The sequence below is a fragment of the Vombatus ursinus genome, unplaced genomic scaffold (assembly GCF_900497805.2).
Source record: "Vombatus ursinus unplaced genomic scaffold, bare-nosed wombat genome assembly UNPS02014774.1, whole genome shotgun sequence".
In the NCBI taxonomy this organism is placed as follows: domain Eukaryota; kingdom Metazoa; phylum Chordata; class Mammalia; order Diprotodontia; family Vombatidae; genus Vombatus; species Vombatus ursinus.
The window spans coordinates 17,328,955-17,345,131 of NW_020954552.1; the positions used below are offsets into that span (position 1 = coordinate 17,328,955).

Consider the following 16,177-nt stretch of genomic DNA (forward strand, 5'->3'; position numbering starts at 1 on the left):
TAAACACAAATATAAATCTTCTTTTACCTAAAAAATTTTCTAAATTTTCCTAAAATTAAAGAATGTATCATGGTACCATCATCTATAGAAGAAAAGCCTCTTCAACTTCAGGCTTTATCTGTAGTGGATGTTTAATAATTCTGTGTTTGTTTTTGGGGGTAGATTGGGGATGGGAAAGGAAGCCAAAGACCTACTATGATTTCATCAGTATGGGGAATTCCAAGTATAGAAAAGAAACTTCCTTTCTCTCCCACCTATGACAAATCATCTGTAACTTACAGCCTTCCCAAATTCCCTGGAACACAGAGATTAAGTGATTTGTCCAAGGTCATACATCTAGTATGTGTCAGAGACATCATTCAAAGCTAGGTTTTCCTGACTCCAAGGCCAGCTCTCTTGGCCACTATGCTAGACCACACCAAATGAATAAATTACCTAACAGTCTTAAAACTACGTTAACTTTGTGATCATAATTAAATTTTCCCACACTTCAAATTATCTTTTCCCTTCTGGGTTATCTGTTCCTTAATATCTAATTTTTCCTTTTCTAATGCTCACCAATTACACTTTCTTATTTTCTGGGTCATAAAAGTGATGATGTCCCCATCAAAGTAACTGATTTTAAATGGTAGTATAGATGCTGCCTATCATATTTCAGCCACTCAGGAGCAGTTCTCTTAGACGGAAACCAAAGAAATGTGAATTAACAGTTTATACCTACCAAAAACAAAGTACAAGAATGTCATTTATCCCATTTATTAATGTATGTAAAAAAATTTTTTCTGCAGAAATTTCTGAGCCAAGCAGTTGTCTAGATGCATAGCAAATGTCTGTCATAGGGAAAACTATGGCTTATACTTTTATTTAAAAGCTGAGAATCTGGTAAAAGACTGTCTGCTTAGAATGTCTCTTCATTTCAACCAAAAAACCACACTGAACATAATTCCATGGTCTCTATCATTTGTCTTAAAACAGTCTGATCACGTAGGGTTAGGCTGTTACTCTGTTTTGAACTGTATTTTCAGCATTTTATTTTTATACACTGATGTTATTCTCCATTTCAGACAGCAAAAACAGGCTGAAGTTCATTCAGTTTCAACCATGTTTGTCCATTCTTGTAATTCTGTAGCATCAGTTGCATTCCACAGTTTCGCAAAAGATTTCAGCCTTTTTCTAGGAAGGGGGAAAAAAAATTACAAAATATATCATTTTGGATCTTGAAAAGGATGCTGGTGAAAATACAGAACGGTATAAAAACAAATGTTACTGAGAACAGTATGCCAGCCAGAGAGGCAAAATATCAAATATTTGTTTTATGTCACAATTTACCAGACGTAAGCAACAAGACTAACTTTTCAACTCCAGGCTCATCCCTCATCAAAGCAATTTTATAGATTTCAAAACTTTTATATCCCAAGTGGAAGAGCTAAAATTTTTATAAGTAATCTATAGACTTTATTACTTGTAAGTTATAAGCTCTAAATAATAGCATGTGGAAGCTGTCATCTTCTCTGTAACTGGTTTTGTATCTTCTACCAAGATTTCATTTTTGTAGTTCCTTGGTGGGGGGGGGACTCAATAAAACACACAAGAGACTTAGAATTTATCTTTGAACTTTGCAGTACACTTGATTCTAAAATAATCTTACAGAACCCAGACTTACAATTAGTTCCTATAAATTTCTCCCTGGAAAATATTACGTCAAGATTACTTGTGATTGTTGGGAAAGGGCCTCTATTATTATTCAGCTGTGCCATCATTTGATTTAGTATTTCAGGTAGAGAGAGGAAGCCAACTTATAGTTCCATGGTAAGTGAACTGTGAATAATAGGAATCTTGGTCGAGGTGCGATGTTTTCTAGGGTGAGGCAAAAGTCATTCTACTGTTAATTACAAGGTGATGATACCAAGATGGAATGAAGAGTCAGCGTTGACCTTGGAACAGCAGGACCGGACTAAGAGTTGTGCATTGGTTCATAGACTGAGAGTGAAGGGACCTTAAGGAGTCACCCAATTATTCTATAGATAAGGAAACTCATGCCAGAGAGATGGAATAACTTGCCCAAGATCATACAAGTAGCAAATGGCAGAGCTGAGATTAGAATCCAGATCCACTAACTCCAAGTCCAGCATCCATGGCACGTATGTAGGGAGTAAAACCATTTTTGTCAAAACTTGTTCACAACAGTACTCTGAATTGCTGCTATGCTTGTATAAAGGTTAAAAGAACCTAATTTTAACTCCAGAAGACTATTTAAATAAATAAGGAATTAATTTACAAAATGGGTAATACACTTAGGGATAATTCAGTTTAGATTAAATATGTACTTATTTTGGCAAATTTCCTCTTATAATCTTAATTTTTTAAAATGGCTAAAACAAAGGTTATAGATTTGAAATGATTTCTACCTTCAATGATTTCTTAAATACTTCCATTTGTATTTTTTAAGTGATTCATTTCAATCTTTACAGGAATGACTAAAAAAACAAACTAATTTTTAAAGATGTGGCTAAAGGGCGCAAGATGGTTCCACGTGAGCTTTTATAAGGGCTATTTTTCATTTTATCTTAATGACGTGTTTCAGTGTATCTGGGGAAGTACTCAAAGCTACACTAGGTGCTCATTTTGTTGGACAGTCCCTTTTCTCTTGTTCTGATTTGATGGTTTCATTACAAAGTCAAAAGTACAGTGGGATAATTCTGACCTTTTCACATTGACTAATCTCTCAAGTTCCTTTGACTTGTAAGCTGCTTTCTTTAAGATTTCTCCAGGGACATCTGCTAGTTTGGCTACATTCAGTCCATAGCTCCTTGAAGCAACTCCTCTGGTTATTTGATAAAGAAAAGTAACAAAGTCAGGGATTTCCTCATCTTCCTGACCTACAGCAGAAAAGGGGGAAAAAGAAAAAAAGAAAAATTGATTGGGAAAAAAAAACACATTAGAAAACAGAAAGAAATCAAAAGATCAGGGATATTTAAGAATGCTATAATTTTTTCTTAACATTTACTACAATTTACAACCTAAAAAGTCATATTTGTTCCTAATATGTCACATACCATTTTACCTTTTTTCCCCACAACTCTGAAAAATGGATAAATTTTGCTGTGATAAAATATTTTTGTGTTGGGGACATCTTGACTCACAAAATCAGTTAGAAGGAACTCTGGAAAGCAAATCTAGCGTTACCACTTAATTTTCCAGATGAAGAAAGTGAATTGTAGCTATATAGAATGTGTATGCATCAGATTTATAACAATTCAATGTAGAAAAAAAGACTCTTCACCTTTGTGCAATTTGCTGTTAAATACAATGGAGCTGGTATAGAGCCAATCTTGAGAGATAATGGCTGTAAGCATACTAGAATCATCTCTCTTTCTCATTTTTTTAAGACCACCTGTACAATTTCAATATACAGGAATGAGGCCTTCTGGTTAATGAATAATTCTGGTTAACTGAGAGTTAACATATTAATCATATATTATTATCTTTCAAAGAATTACAATATAATAAAATCAATATGGTTAAAAAACCATGATGAAAATAATTTAATCTTTTTTTGATTAATCAGGAAGCACATTAGGATCCTATCCTCCTACAGGACTCATTATGAATATAAATGCACTATACAATGTGACCAAAAGGGGGGAAAATTCTAAGCTATTTGAACATTCTGGTTGCTTGCATTCTGGATGAATGGAAAGTTTGCTCTGCTAAACTACCCAGCAATGTAGTTCAAATTGAAGTCATCATAATTCAAATTTGACTTTTAATCTCCAAAATGAGTAGCTTTTATTAACCATTTTAACTTGGTTTTAAAATAACTTTTTAAAACTTAAAAATGCTATTAACCTGTCCAGTTATTATTTACCTGCACAGAAACCTGTTAACAACCTATTTTAACAAAAATATTGGAGCTTTGCAGGCCTTCAGGTCTTTTGCTGGCACCATCTTATAACAAATTCATTTTGATCCTTCACTTACTATATCCCTGTAGATCAGACCCAACATAAAAAAAATCCCACAAATATGAGAATCCAGCATGTTTTGCCCTTTTTAACAGGTGAAAACCAAAACAGTCCAACTCATGAACAGAATCTAGCTTGACAGAGAAAAGTACAATGGAATTTTCCATCTTCTTTTTCTCTCACTATTTAGTAAGAGGCAAATAATACCTTTCTAATGGTGGCTGCCAAGAGTGGGAGGTGAAAAGAATGCTGATTCTGAGGAATACAGAAACTCAAGCTCTCCATTACAAAGAGCTAAGAATATTTTTCTTAATTAAAAAAAAAAATCAAGACAACAAAGAACAGGTGAGGAAGTAGGTGGGAGCAGACTGAAGCCTAAGTATAGAGAAACCCTTGCCAACTAACCATTGCCCTCTTTTCCCCAATCTTAGAAATAGTTACATCACTGGGAAGAGAGTGAGGGACAATTTAAAAAAAAAAAGTTTCATTTAAGAGTGAGATGTATTCTACGCGGGGCCTTGTATAGCAAATGGGAAAAAGTTCAATGAGTTAATCAGATAGGCACAATGAAATCAGAATCTGCAAGAATTTCTTTTATTCTCTAATAACTGAAAAGGTGAAGACTTTGACATCTGAAAGACATTTGAAAATAACAGATGTTATCAAACATTTAAGCACCTATTATGTTCTAGGCACTGTGCTAACGGCTGGCGATACAAGTCTAAGAGACTATTTACTTGTATCGCCAGCCCTTAGCACAGTGCCTGGCATACAGTAGGTGCTTAATAGATATTTGTTGACTTGCATAAAGGGCCAAAGTTGTTATAATTACAGCCAATCCTCAACATCTGGGTATTTAACTTTCATTTTGGCAACCATACATATGCCCAGCTATGATCAGTAGAGAAAAAAATGAGAGGCACAATAAAACCAGGAAAATATTTGTAAAAGTGCTCATGAATCTGTTCCAGAAAGTGCTAAAGTAACCTCTCAAAAGCTGTCTGGGCAGGGCTGGTTAGGGCCCTTTGGACAGAGCCTGACACTAAGGCATGTGCTTTTCAATGGAGAACAGTTCAACTGCAGAAAGGGAGATTAGAGATGGCAGATTCCCCCTTCTCTTTTTTATTTTGGGGTTCTTCTGACACCACTGTTCCTGTCCCTTCCCACCCTGTCCATGTTGCCTCTCCTCTCCCCAGGATTTTATGGGTTATTTCATGGTTACTGTGTAAGGAAAAGGTAATATTATCAGAATTAATGTTTTGTTATAAAGAATTGTATGCAGAAAAGTGTATTTTAGCAATCTCTAGCTAAAGATTACAGTTTTTGGTGGTCACAAGAACTTAACACGCTATTTCCCATAGGTTCAATGTATCAACACTTCTGTTTTTGACCTTTAGGCCATTTTCTAGGAAGGTTACCCCTGCAAAAACTAAGTATTTAATTCTTGCAGGAAATCTGTTATAGTTGAGTTGTATTTTTTATTTGTTGTCCTCACTATCCCAGGATAATTAATATGGGAAAAGACCACTAAAATTAATTCATTTACCAACATTTTACAGTAAGTGATAGGGAAAAAAAGGTTTTGATTGTTATTTTATTTTGAAAAATGAAACTAAAATTATTAAGTTTACCTTATTTAATAAGATGTAGGTAATGACTGCAACCATCTGCTAATTTTTAGAGTAAAGAATGAATTGTGTTGATTTGGGTGTGAGGGGAGCATAATTTTTCCAACAAAATTGCATAATAGCATAATGTGATATATTCATCATGTTTGACTTATATAGCACACTCATAAAGAGGGTCTTTGTTATAAAAATATTTGAGAGTTTCATCAATGCTCCTCAAGTCCTCTATTTATCCTTTGATATTCAAATTATCCTCTTCTGAAACTCCTCCTGATGATCAGCAAATCCAGTAAATAATAAAACATGAGGGTTGAGTATGAACTCGTTTTAGACGTGGTCAATTCACGAGTGAATGTTTTTGTGCGATGTTGACTTTTGCTTCTCAGGTTGGAGCCTGGCTAAGAGAGAGAGAGCCAGCCTTGACATCAAGACCTGGGCAAGGTTCAAATCCCACCTTCAACACACTGGCTGTTTGACCCTCAACAAGTCATTTAACTTCTGAGGACCCTAGACAACCCATTAAGACTTTGAATTGTAGATCTGTGTTGTTAGATGGAGTTTTTTCAAGGGAAATTCCTCTAAGGAAGAAATCACAGGTCTTTAGAACACAACAAAAATAGACTTGGAGCATAATTTTATTATTTTGAATGCTGATAGAACTCTTTCACTTTTATCTCTGATTTTAGGACACACTGCTGGTCATATTCTTCATTTATTTGATTTGTTGTTATTCAGTCATTCCAGTCACGTCCAACTCTTCGTGACCCTATTACGGAGTTTCCTGGCAAAGATATTGGAGTGGTTTGCCATTTACTTCTCCAGTTCCTTTTTACAGAGGAGGATACTGAGGCAAACAGGGTTAAGAGACTTGCCTAGGTTCACACAGCTAGGAAGTGTTTGAAGCCAGATTTGAAGATGAGTCTTCCTGACTCTAGGCCCAGCACTCTATCTACTGCGTCCCCTAGCTGCCCAAATTTATTTGATACTGAGTCCTTAGTCAGGAGCAGTTTCACAGCTTCTAGTTACAACATTTTCCTATCTTGCCTTATTATATTATATAGGGTATATGCCTATATAATATATGCCTATATTTTTCTGGAGCCTAATTCAGTGTCAAATTGTCACGATCAACTTGTCTCATCATTTACATGGCACTTGAAGGTTTGCAAAGTGTTTTATCTGAATTGTCTCGTTTGAAGCTCACAACAACTTTGTGAGGTAGGTGATGTTATTACCTCTATTTTATTTTATTGAGTTCGAGAGTGGTTAAGTGGCTTGCTCAAGGTTACACAGCCAAAGTGTCTGAGGCAGAATCCAAATGAAGGTCTTCCTGACTCTGCTCCACGTCCAACACCTCTAATACTACTGAGCTTCCTAGCTGCCTGCTAGCACCTATTCCTATTAGACGAACCATTCTGTTTTAGCCTTCCAAGTATTATTAACATGTAAACAGGTTAAAGTCCTTTGAGAAGTAGACAAAGAATAATTCTTAAACAATGCATGCTCCTATAAAGAGATGTAACTATTGCTGTGGAACATTTTCCAGTAATGTGTTGTGGTAAAAAGCAGGGACTGCCTTTAAATTTCTTTTTCTTTTTTCTTTCTTTTTGGAGGCAATTGGGGATAAGTGATTTACCCAGGGTCACAAAGCTAGTAAGCGTCTAAGGCCAGATTTGAACTCACATCCTCCTGAGTCCAGGCCTGGTGCTCTATCTACTGTTCCACCTGCCTTTAAATTTCTTGCAGGTCCATTTCTTTATTTGATTTAGTACCACTTCCTGATATTTTTTTTTAGTTCTATCAATATTTTTTCTATTTTGAACACCTATGCCTGCCTGATGAACTTTGCAGCGTCCTAGGAGAGGAACAATTTCTCCATTTAATACATCAACTATTCACAGAAGCGTTGTGCCACACCTGAGGACTTAAAGAAATTATTATATGGTTAAGTTAAAATGTAAATGGACTGTAAATATTATAAAACATTATGCTATGTTTATATAATGTACATGTGTGCCAAAATACATAATAAACAGAAGTCCTATTTCAAGGCTTCTTTGAAGGATGGAGATGATTTTAGGTTCTCCAATACTATGCCAAGAGAGCTGGCGGATCTTATCAAGATAGTAAAGCTTTGAATATAAGCCCCGCAATAAACTGTCATTTGAAGACCAGTCTAACTAAATTTCAAGGCTGATGTTTCAGGTTCTTTTTTTTTTTTTTTTGGTGTGGGGAGGAAGGGAAAAGTGGTCATAGAAACTCATTAAATTATATATTAAAGCATGAAAGGGTTGTGATGTGTCAGAGACATCTCACCTTCATAGTTAAAATTATGGAAGGATGTTTCATTTGTAGTTGTATTAGTGTTATATTTCTATGGGCTACTGAGGCTCATTTTCATGAAATGGATTATCTCTGTAAGGGTAGTAATTAAGGTAAACTCAGGAAAAAAGTTTTTCAACTGGTCAAATTTCATAAGAAAAGTCTCATCCCAGGTTTCAAGGATGAATAACAATATAGTACACTCTAGTGGTAGAATAACTTCCACAAGTACGTCTCTATAAGATTCTGTTGAGAGATGCATCTTTGGGTCTTAGGCACTTATGTCACTCTCTACTCATGGATGAAGATGAGACAGGGAAACTTGGAGGAGACACATATGGACATAAATCCAGTTGGGTTTCCAAGGCAAGAAAAAACATTTAGAATGCTCTGTGTGTGTGTGTGTGTGTGTGTGTGTGTGTGTACAGCTATTCCTTGGAATTATACCAGCTGCCTGTTTCATTTGCAATGGGGCTGATTTCTTTTTGTTTATCTTGTTAAATGCGTGGGAGCATCTGCGTTTATGTATATTATGTTCCAGATGGACTGTAGTAATAAAATATTAATATTTCAAGTTATCTGAGCACATAAATGAAGTTATTTTCAAAGAACCTAATAATGTTCTATATAATTAATTCAATAATACATTTCATTTCTAACCACAAAAAGATAGACTCTAAATGCTGTCAATAAATTCAGTGCCCCTTTCTCCTACTCGGAACATTTGCTGGAAATGAGCCTTAGTATGAAATAGTATCAGCTAAGGTATCCTATTTTCTATTTTTTCTAATTTTCTTCTTTATGATTTTTTTTTTTAACTTTCAGATCCCCTGCCTCTGCCCATTTTGAAAATAGCTAAAAAGTACATAAGGCTATGTATACATAGGACAAAGTAATAATTCAGACATCCATGATTTTGTTATTACAGGTACTGCCTACATTAACAGATCTCAACCTTTATACAACCTAGTAGATGACCTTTCAGAGTTGTGGTTGCTGAAAAACTCATCCCCTGGTAGACAGCCGGGCAATGAGATTCTCCAATCTTAACTAAGCTGGTCCTTGAAAGAGGGAAATTCAGTCCATCACTCCTACTGTACACAAAGCAATGGTGGAAACCATCAAAACTTGTGTTTGGTTGCGGTTGGATTTAAGCACTCAATGTTTTCTAAATACCCAAATTATGCATCACAATAGGACTTTGTTGTTGTTGTTCAGTTGTGTCCAACTCTTTGTGACCCCATTTGGGGTTTTCTTGGCAAAAATATTGGAGTGGTTCATTATTTCCTTCTCCATCTCATTTTACAGATGAGGAAACTGAGGCAAATAGGGTTAAGTGATATGCCCAGGGTTAAACAGCTGGTAAGTGTCTGAGGCTGGATTTGAGTTCAAGTCTTCCTGATTCCAGACCCAGTGCTCTATCCACTGTGCCATCTAGTTGCTCTACAACAAAAAGTTAGGGGAGACCAATATTTCCACATAATAATAAAGAATTAATATTAATAAACAATAAAGCCCATATTCCTATACAAGTTCCAATCAAACTGAAACTTAAGTTGGGACCTGCTAATCTTCTGCAGGGAATGTTTCATACCTGTGTTCTGTGTACTTTCATCTTCGTTAACAAGGAATCCCATGTGGTAGTTCCCTACCCATTGTGGATATGTTTTTTCTAGTTCACACACGGGAGGATAATGTGTGACAAACAGGGTCAATGACTCCACCTAAAATAATATAATAAATAATATTTAAAGACACATTTTCAATTTTGTAAACTTATTTCAAAATCCTTTCTTGCAGGAAGTAATAACATAGATGAGACTGGAAATAATGAAACTCAATCAAGGACTGACAGCTAACAGAATACCATTTACATTATGAAATGAAATTAGAACATGCAAACTATGAAATTAAGGGCTTCTTGAAAATAGGCAGTGTCAATCATGTAGATGTTAGCCACCATTATGCTCCCCTTTCATTAGTATCTCTAGCAAGAAGGCATAGTGTACCTTCTCACACTATGGGGCCTTCCACTTGGATTTGTAAAATGAATTCGTGAAGGTTGGGGGAGTTTGGGGTGTGTGTGTGTGTGTGTGTGTGTGTGCGTGCGCGTGTGCATACACACAGATATGTATAAATATGTGTCTATATATACACATATATATAGACCTATATATAGGTCTATATATGAGACCTATAAATTTATAGCTTTCGTTAGATTTAATTTTTTTTAAAGATCTGGTTAAGTTAGTAATTCTGAAAAATCAAATTTAGAAGTAGTATGTTCAATTCAGTATTATATTATATTATTTAAATTTTTAGTTCATACTGGTTCTGATAATATTAGTTCAGACTTGTTTGTTTTGTATCATGTTAGGATTATGGAAGCCATGGTAAGCGGGCCATGACAGACCTGGCTTCCGTTACAATTAGAATAACATTCTTGATCTTCACTTTAAACAGATGGAAAAGATTCAATAGAAATAAAATAAAAAATGACAAACTAATAGCTGTCAAGGCAGGTAGATTTCAGTTACAAAAACATGAGCCAAATGGTTGAGTTTTTTTAATCTTTTGCAAGTCATTTTTCTTGCAGAATACTCCCTCTGCATTAGCTCTTACGGCTACCTCCTTTATTAAGACTGGGGATTCTTTTTTTTTTTTTTGCAATCATGTGTACAACAATTTTTAACACTTTTTTAAAAAAAGTTTGAATTCCAAATTCTCTCCACCCCTTTTCCCTTCCCTTCTCCTTGAGAAGGCAAGCAATTTGATGTAGGTTATACATGTACAGTCATGCAAAACATATTTCCATATTGATTGTGTTGTGAAAGAAAACACAGACCAAAAAAAAGAAAAGAAAAACACAAAACAAAAAGCCCCAAACCCAAGAAAAATAAAGTTTTAAAAAAAGTATGCTTTGATCTGCATTTAGACACCATCAGTTCTTTTGTGGAAGATGGATAGCATTTTTCATCATAAGTTCTTTGGAATTATCTTGGATTACTGTATTACTGAGAATAAGTCAATCAATAGTGATTTAGAGCATTTTTTTCATGACTAAAGATAGTTTTGATTTCTTCTTCTGAAAACTGTCTAGTCTTATCCTTTGACCATTTATCAGTTGGAGAATGACTTGTGTTCTTACAAATTTGACTCAGTTTTCTATATATGAGGCCTTTATCAGAGAAACTTGATAAATTTTTTTCACAGCTGGGATTCCTATGTACTTCCCCCCATCTTAACTTTTCACCTGTTTAACCTTCTCTCTCCTTTCCCTCTGTTTCTCCTCAAAAATGTTTTGCTGCTAACCACCACATCCCCTGACCTGTTCTTCCTTCTCTTCTTCCCTTCCCCTCCTGCTTTTCTGTAGGGTAAGATAGATTTCTATACCGAACTGAGTGTGTATGTTATTCCCTCTTTGAGCCAATTCAGATGAGAGTGAGGTTCAAGCATTCCCCTTCACCTGTAAAAGCTCTTTCAAGTCTCTATTATGTGTGATAATTTGCCCCACTCTACCTTTCCCGTCCTCCTCCTCCCAGTGTAGCTCTCTTTTTCACCCCTTAGTTTTTTTAGATATCATAGTCAAGTCATATCCATGCCCTCTGTATATGTACAATACTTCTAACTGCCCTAATAATGATAAAGTTCTTAGGTGTTACAAGTATCATCTTTTCATGGAGGAATGCAAATAGTTTAACCTTAGTGAATTGCACATGATTTCTCTTTCTTGTTTACTTTTTTGTACTTCTCTTGCGTCTTGTATTTAAAAGTCAAATTTTCTAAATGAATGAAAGTCCCCTATTTCATTGAATTTTTTCTCCTGAAGGATGATACTCAGTGATTCTTGGTTGTAATCCTAGCTCCTTTGGCTTCTGGAATATCCTATTCTAAGCCCTACACTCCTTTTTTGTGGAAGTTGCTAAACCTTATGATATCCTGACTGTGGCTCCACAATATGTGAATGGTTTCTTCTGCTTGCAGTATTTTCTCCTTGGCCTGGGAGTTCTGGAATTTCACTATAATATTTCTGTGAATTTTCATTCTAGGATCTCTTTTAGGAGGTGATCTGTGGATTCTTCCAATTACTATTTTACCCTCTGGTTTTAGGATATCAGGGAAGCTTTCCTTAATAATTTCTTGAAAGATGATATGTAGGCTCTTTTATTGATCATGGCTTTTAGGTAGTCCAATCAATATTAATTTATCTTTCCTGGATCTGTTTTCCAGGTCAGTTGTTTTTCCAATGAGGGAGTTCACATTTTCTTTTGTTTTTTTTTTTTTTTCATTCTTTTGATTTTGTTTTCTTGTTTCTTAATGTTTCATATAAAGTTATTAGCTTCCACTTGCTCAACTCTAATCTTTAAGAAATTATTTTCAGTAAGCTTTTGTATATCTTTTTCCATTTGTCCAGTTCTGCTTTTTAAGGAGTTCTTTTCTTCAGTTAATTTCTGTACCTCTTTTTCCATCTGGCCAATTCTGCTTTATAAGGAGTTCTTTTCTTCAGTAGATTTTTGGGCCCTTTTACCATTTGGCCTAATCTGTTTTTTAAGGTGTTATTTTCTTCAGTATTTTTTTGTGCCTCCTTTACCAAGCTACTGACTTTTTTTTTCATGATTTTCTTGCATTGCTCTCATTTCTTTTCCCAATTTTTTCCTCTGCCTCTCTTATTTGATTTTTAAAATCTTTTTTGAGCTCTTCCAGGAATTCTTTTTTGGGGCCTGAGACCAATTCACATTTTTCTTTAAGGCTTTGGATATAGCAGTCTTGACTTTGTTGTTTTCTCCTGAGTTTGTGTTTTGATCTTCCCCATCCCAATAGTTACTTTCTATGGTCAGGTTTTTGTTGTTGTTGTTTGCTCATTTTTCCAGCTAATTTCTTGACTTTTAACTTAATGTTACATTTGGGCTCTGCTCCCTGGGTAGAGGGAGTATTGTCCCAAACTTCTGGTTTTTCATGCTGCTGTTTTCAGAGCTAGTTCTGGGAGTCTGTAAAGTTTTTAATTTTTCCAAGGTGGTATAATCTAAGAAGTGGCCACTGCTCTCCTGCCCTGTGCTTTAGTCTATGCGCTACTACAGGCACTCTCGTCCATCCTGGAACTGTGATCAGGGTTCCTGTTTCTGCTAGTGCTCCTGCTTGCCCTGGGACCAAGACCTGGAATCGAGTATGGGCAATGCAACAGGGTCCTGAGCCCAGTGCCAGCAAAATGGTCCTATAAATCCCCTTCTGACCAATTGTCCAACCCCCTTACAGGCTGAGAGCTCCAGAAGTTGTCAATGCCAATTCAGTCACCTCCAAGGCCTTCCTGTTGGCTTGCTGTGGCACGGCTTGCACTGGACTGTGCTGCATTCTCACCCCAGTGGACAGACCTTTCTTGCCAACCTTCTAAGTTGTCTTAGAAGGCTGGAAAATTGTTCCACTTTGTCCTTTTGTTGGTTCTGCTACTCCAGAATTCTTTTTGATGTGTTATCTTAAAGTTGTTTGGAGGGGAATTTGGAAGAGCTCAGGTGAGTCCCTACTTTGATTCCACCATTTTGGATCCACTCCGGCTACCGCAGGGATTCTTAACCTTTTTAAGTATCAAGGACCTCTGTGAGAGGCTGGAGAAACCTGTGGATCCCTTCGCAGAACACTGTTTTTAAATGTATAAGATAAAATACATAAGGCAACAAAGAAAACCACTATATTGAAATGCAGTTACCAAAATATTTTTAAAAACAAGAGCATGAAGGACCCATATGTACAAAAATATTCATAGCAGCTCTTTTTGTGGTGGCAAAGAATTGGAAATTGAGAGGATGCCCATCAATTGGGGAATGGCTAAGCAAGTTGTGGTATATGAATGTAATGAACACTGTTGTGCTATAAGAAATGATGAACAGCCTGACTTCAGAAAAACCTGGAAAGACTTGGATGGTCTGATGCTGAGTGAAGTGAGCAGAACCAAGAGAAAGCTGTACACAATAACAGCCACATTGTGTGATGACTAACAGTGATAAACTTAACTCTTCCCAGCAATACAAGGATCTAAGACATCTTCAGAGGCCTCGTGATGGAAAATGTTATCCACATCCAAAGAAAGAACTATGGAAGTTGAATTGCTATTTTTTTTCCTCTTCTGTTGAGTTTTGTTTTCTCTTTCTAATGGTTCCTCCTATTGGTTTTAATTTTTACTTACAACGTCACTAATGTGAAAATATGTTTAATAGGAATGTAAAACAAAACAAAACATAACAAAAAAAAACAAAAACAAGAAAATGGACCCCAAGTTAAAAACCCCTGATTTAGAGCAAAAGCCATTGAGTCACAGTAAAAAAAAAAAAAGAAGAAATCACATAAAAAAGCAAATGAATTAAGGTCTTGTTAGTTACATAAGTAAAGAAATATCAACTTAAATCTATATCATGATTATTTGAGGGCTAAGGAAAAGTAAGGCAGAGGAGAGAAAAAAGAAATGAAGGAAGGAATGATAAAGAGATATAAAGAAACAAAAAGAAGGAAATGGAAAAGCAGGTGGAACTAGGGGAACTGATGGGCTGGACACTGAAAGAAATGAACACAGATTTGATCATAGAAAAAAAAACATGGAAAAAGCATTAAAACATACAGAAGAGGAGAAGACTTCCATGAGTTATATTCACATTCTTGTGCTTAATTTCATTGCCTTCTATTTCCACGGCAATCTCTCCCCCTCTATTCACTTCTTCCCTGGTTCCTTCTATAAACATGTTCCCCTTCAAACCAAAATCTGCTTCTTTGCCACTTCTAACCATCACTCCTAGTTCTGTAGTCAAGTAGAACGAGTTTAGTCCTTCTACATGACAACCTTACAAATACCGGGAGACAGCTACTGTTCTCCTTCCATCTTCCCACCTCAAGTTTTCTCTCCTCCACTTTCTTCAACTGATCTATGCAGGTGGCATGATCTCAAAATCCTTCACCATTGTGGCTATCCTCCTTCGAAAACTCTCCAGATTATTCTTTTTTTCTCCCAAAAAACATGGCACCTGCAACTTAATTATGATGCTCTAGATACAGTCTAGCCAGGACAGAGCATAGTGGGAGCATACCACAGGAACATGGACGTAACTCATGAAAATCTTCCCTCTTCTGTATTCAGGACCTTCTCTCTCTCTCTCTCTCTCTCTCTCTCTCTCTCTCTCTCTCTCTCTCTCTCTCTCTCATCTTAGAAGCTATTGCTTTCCTAATGTAGTCTAACGCTGTATTAACTTGTTTTTTAGCAGCCATATCTCACTATTGACTTATATTGATTGCACTTTCAGGCTGCTAAACATACCCTTACTTCTATTTAATTACATTTTCCATCTCATACATGTCAAGTTGATTTTTGGAACCCAAGTTTAAGAGTTTATATTTATCTGTATTAAATTTCACCTTCTGAGATTCAAGATCTTGTTAAATTCTAATTGTTGGCTAACATGTTAGCTATTTCTCCCAACTCTGTGTTATCTGAAAATGTGATAAGTACACCTTTAGTCAAGTCATTGATAAATGTGTTAAATAGCATAGGTCCCTGGGGCATTCCAACAGAAAGGACTTTTCCTGCTTACAATGAACCATTCATAACTATTTTTGGAGATCTAGTTGTTCAGCAGGCAGGTAGGCGGCACAGTGGATAGATAGACCACCAGGCCTAGAGTCGGGAGGACCTGAATTCAAATCCAGCCTCAGATACTTACTAGCCCTGTGACCCTGGGCAAGTCACTTAACCCTGTTTGCCTCAGTTTCCTCTTCTATAAAATGAGCCAGAGAAGGAAATGGCAAATTACTCTGATATCTTTGCCAAGAAAACCCAAATGTCAGAGTCAGACACGACTGAAATGACTGAACAACAACAAAGTTGTGCAGCAAGTTCTGAATCTACCTAACTGAAATCAGGCTGACTGGCTTATAGTCTGGAGACTCCACTCCACTGCCTACTTTGAACCAAAACAATATTTGTCCTTCTCCATGACTGTGGCTAAGCAATCATATCTTCAAGTTTCCAAGTACTCTAGTGTGCACATCATTTGTATTGTCTGGTGACTTGAACTGACCAAGGGCAGGTAGGTATTCTACTCATATTGGTTTCAATTCCTTAATAAGAATTTTTGTTCTTTTCCTTCTAGTCTAAGAACTACTTTCCTTGAAACAGAAAATGGAGACAAAATTGAGTAGAGACAAAAGTTAAGTAATTCTACCTTCTGTCACTTGATATGATGGCGCCAGTTACCCTGAACAGTGTCTCTATCCCTTGTGCTT

General features: G+C 36.1%; 1 protein-coding gene across 1 annotated transcript in view; it reads right to left on the reverse strand.

Moving 5' to 3' along the window:
• Window positions 1–740: 740 nt before the first annotated feature.
• MSH3 (mutS homolog 3) overlaps window positions 741–16,177 on the reverse strand; it is a 117,889-nt gene continuing 102,452 nt past the window's right edge. The window contains exons 16-18 of the mRNA XM_027864183.1: window positions 9,510–9,639; window positions 2,705–2,879; window positions 741–1,173 (exon numbers count right to left, since the gene is read on the reverse strand). Coding sequence (XP_027719984.1) covers window positions 1,086–1,173; window positions 2,705–2,879; window positions 9,510–9,639 — 393 coding nt within the window. The 3' untranslated portion in view covers window positions 741–1,085. The remainder of the gene's footprint in view (window positions 1,174–2,704; window positions 2,880–9,509; window positions 9,640–16,177) is intronic.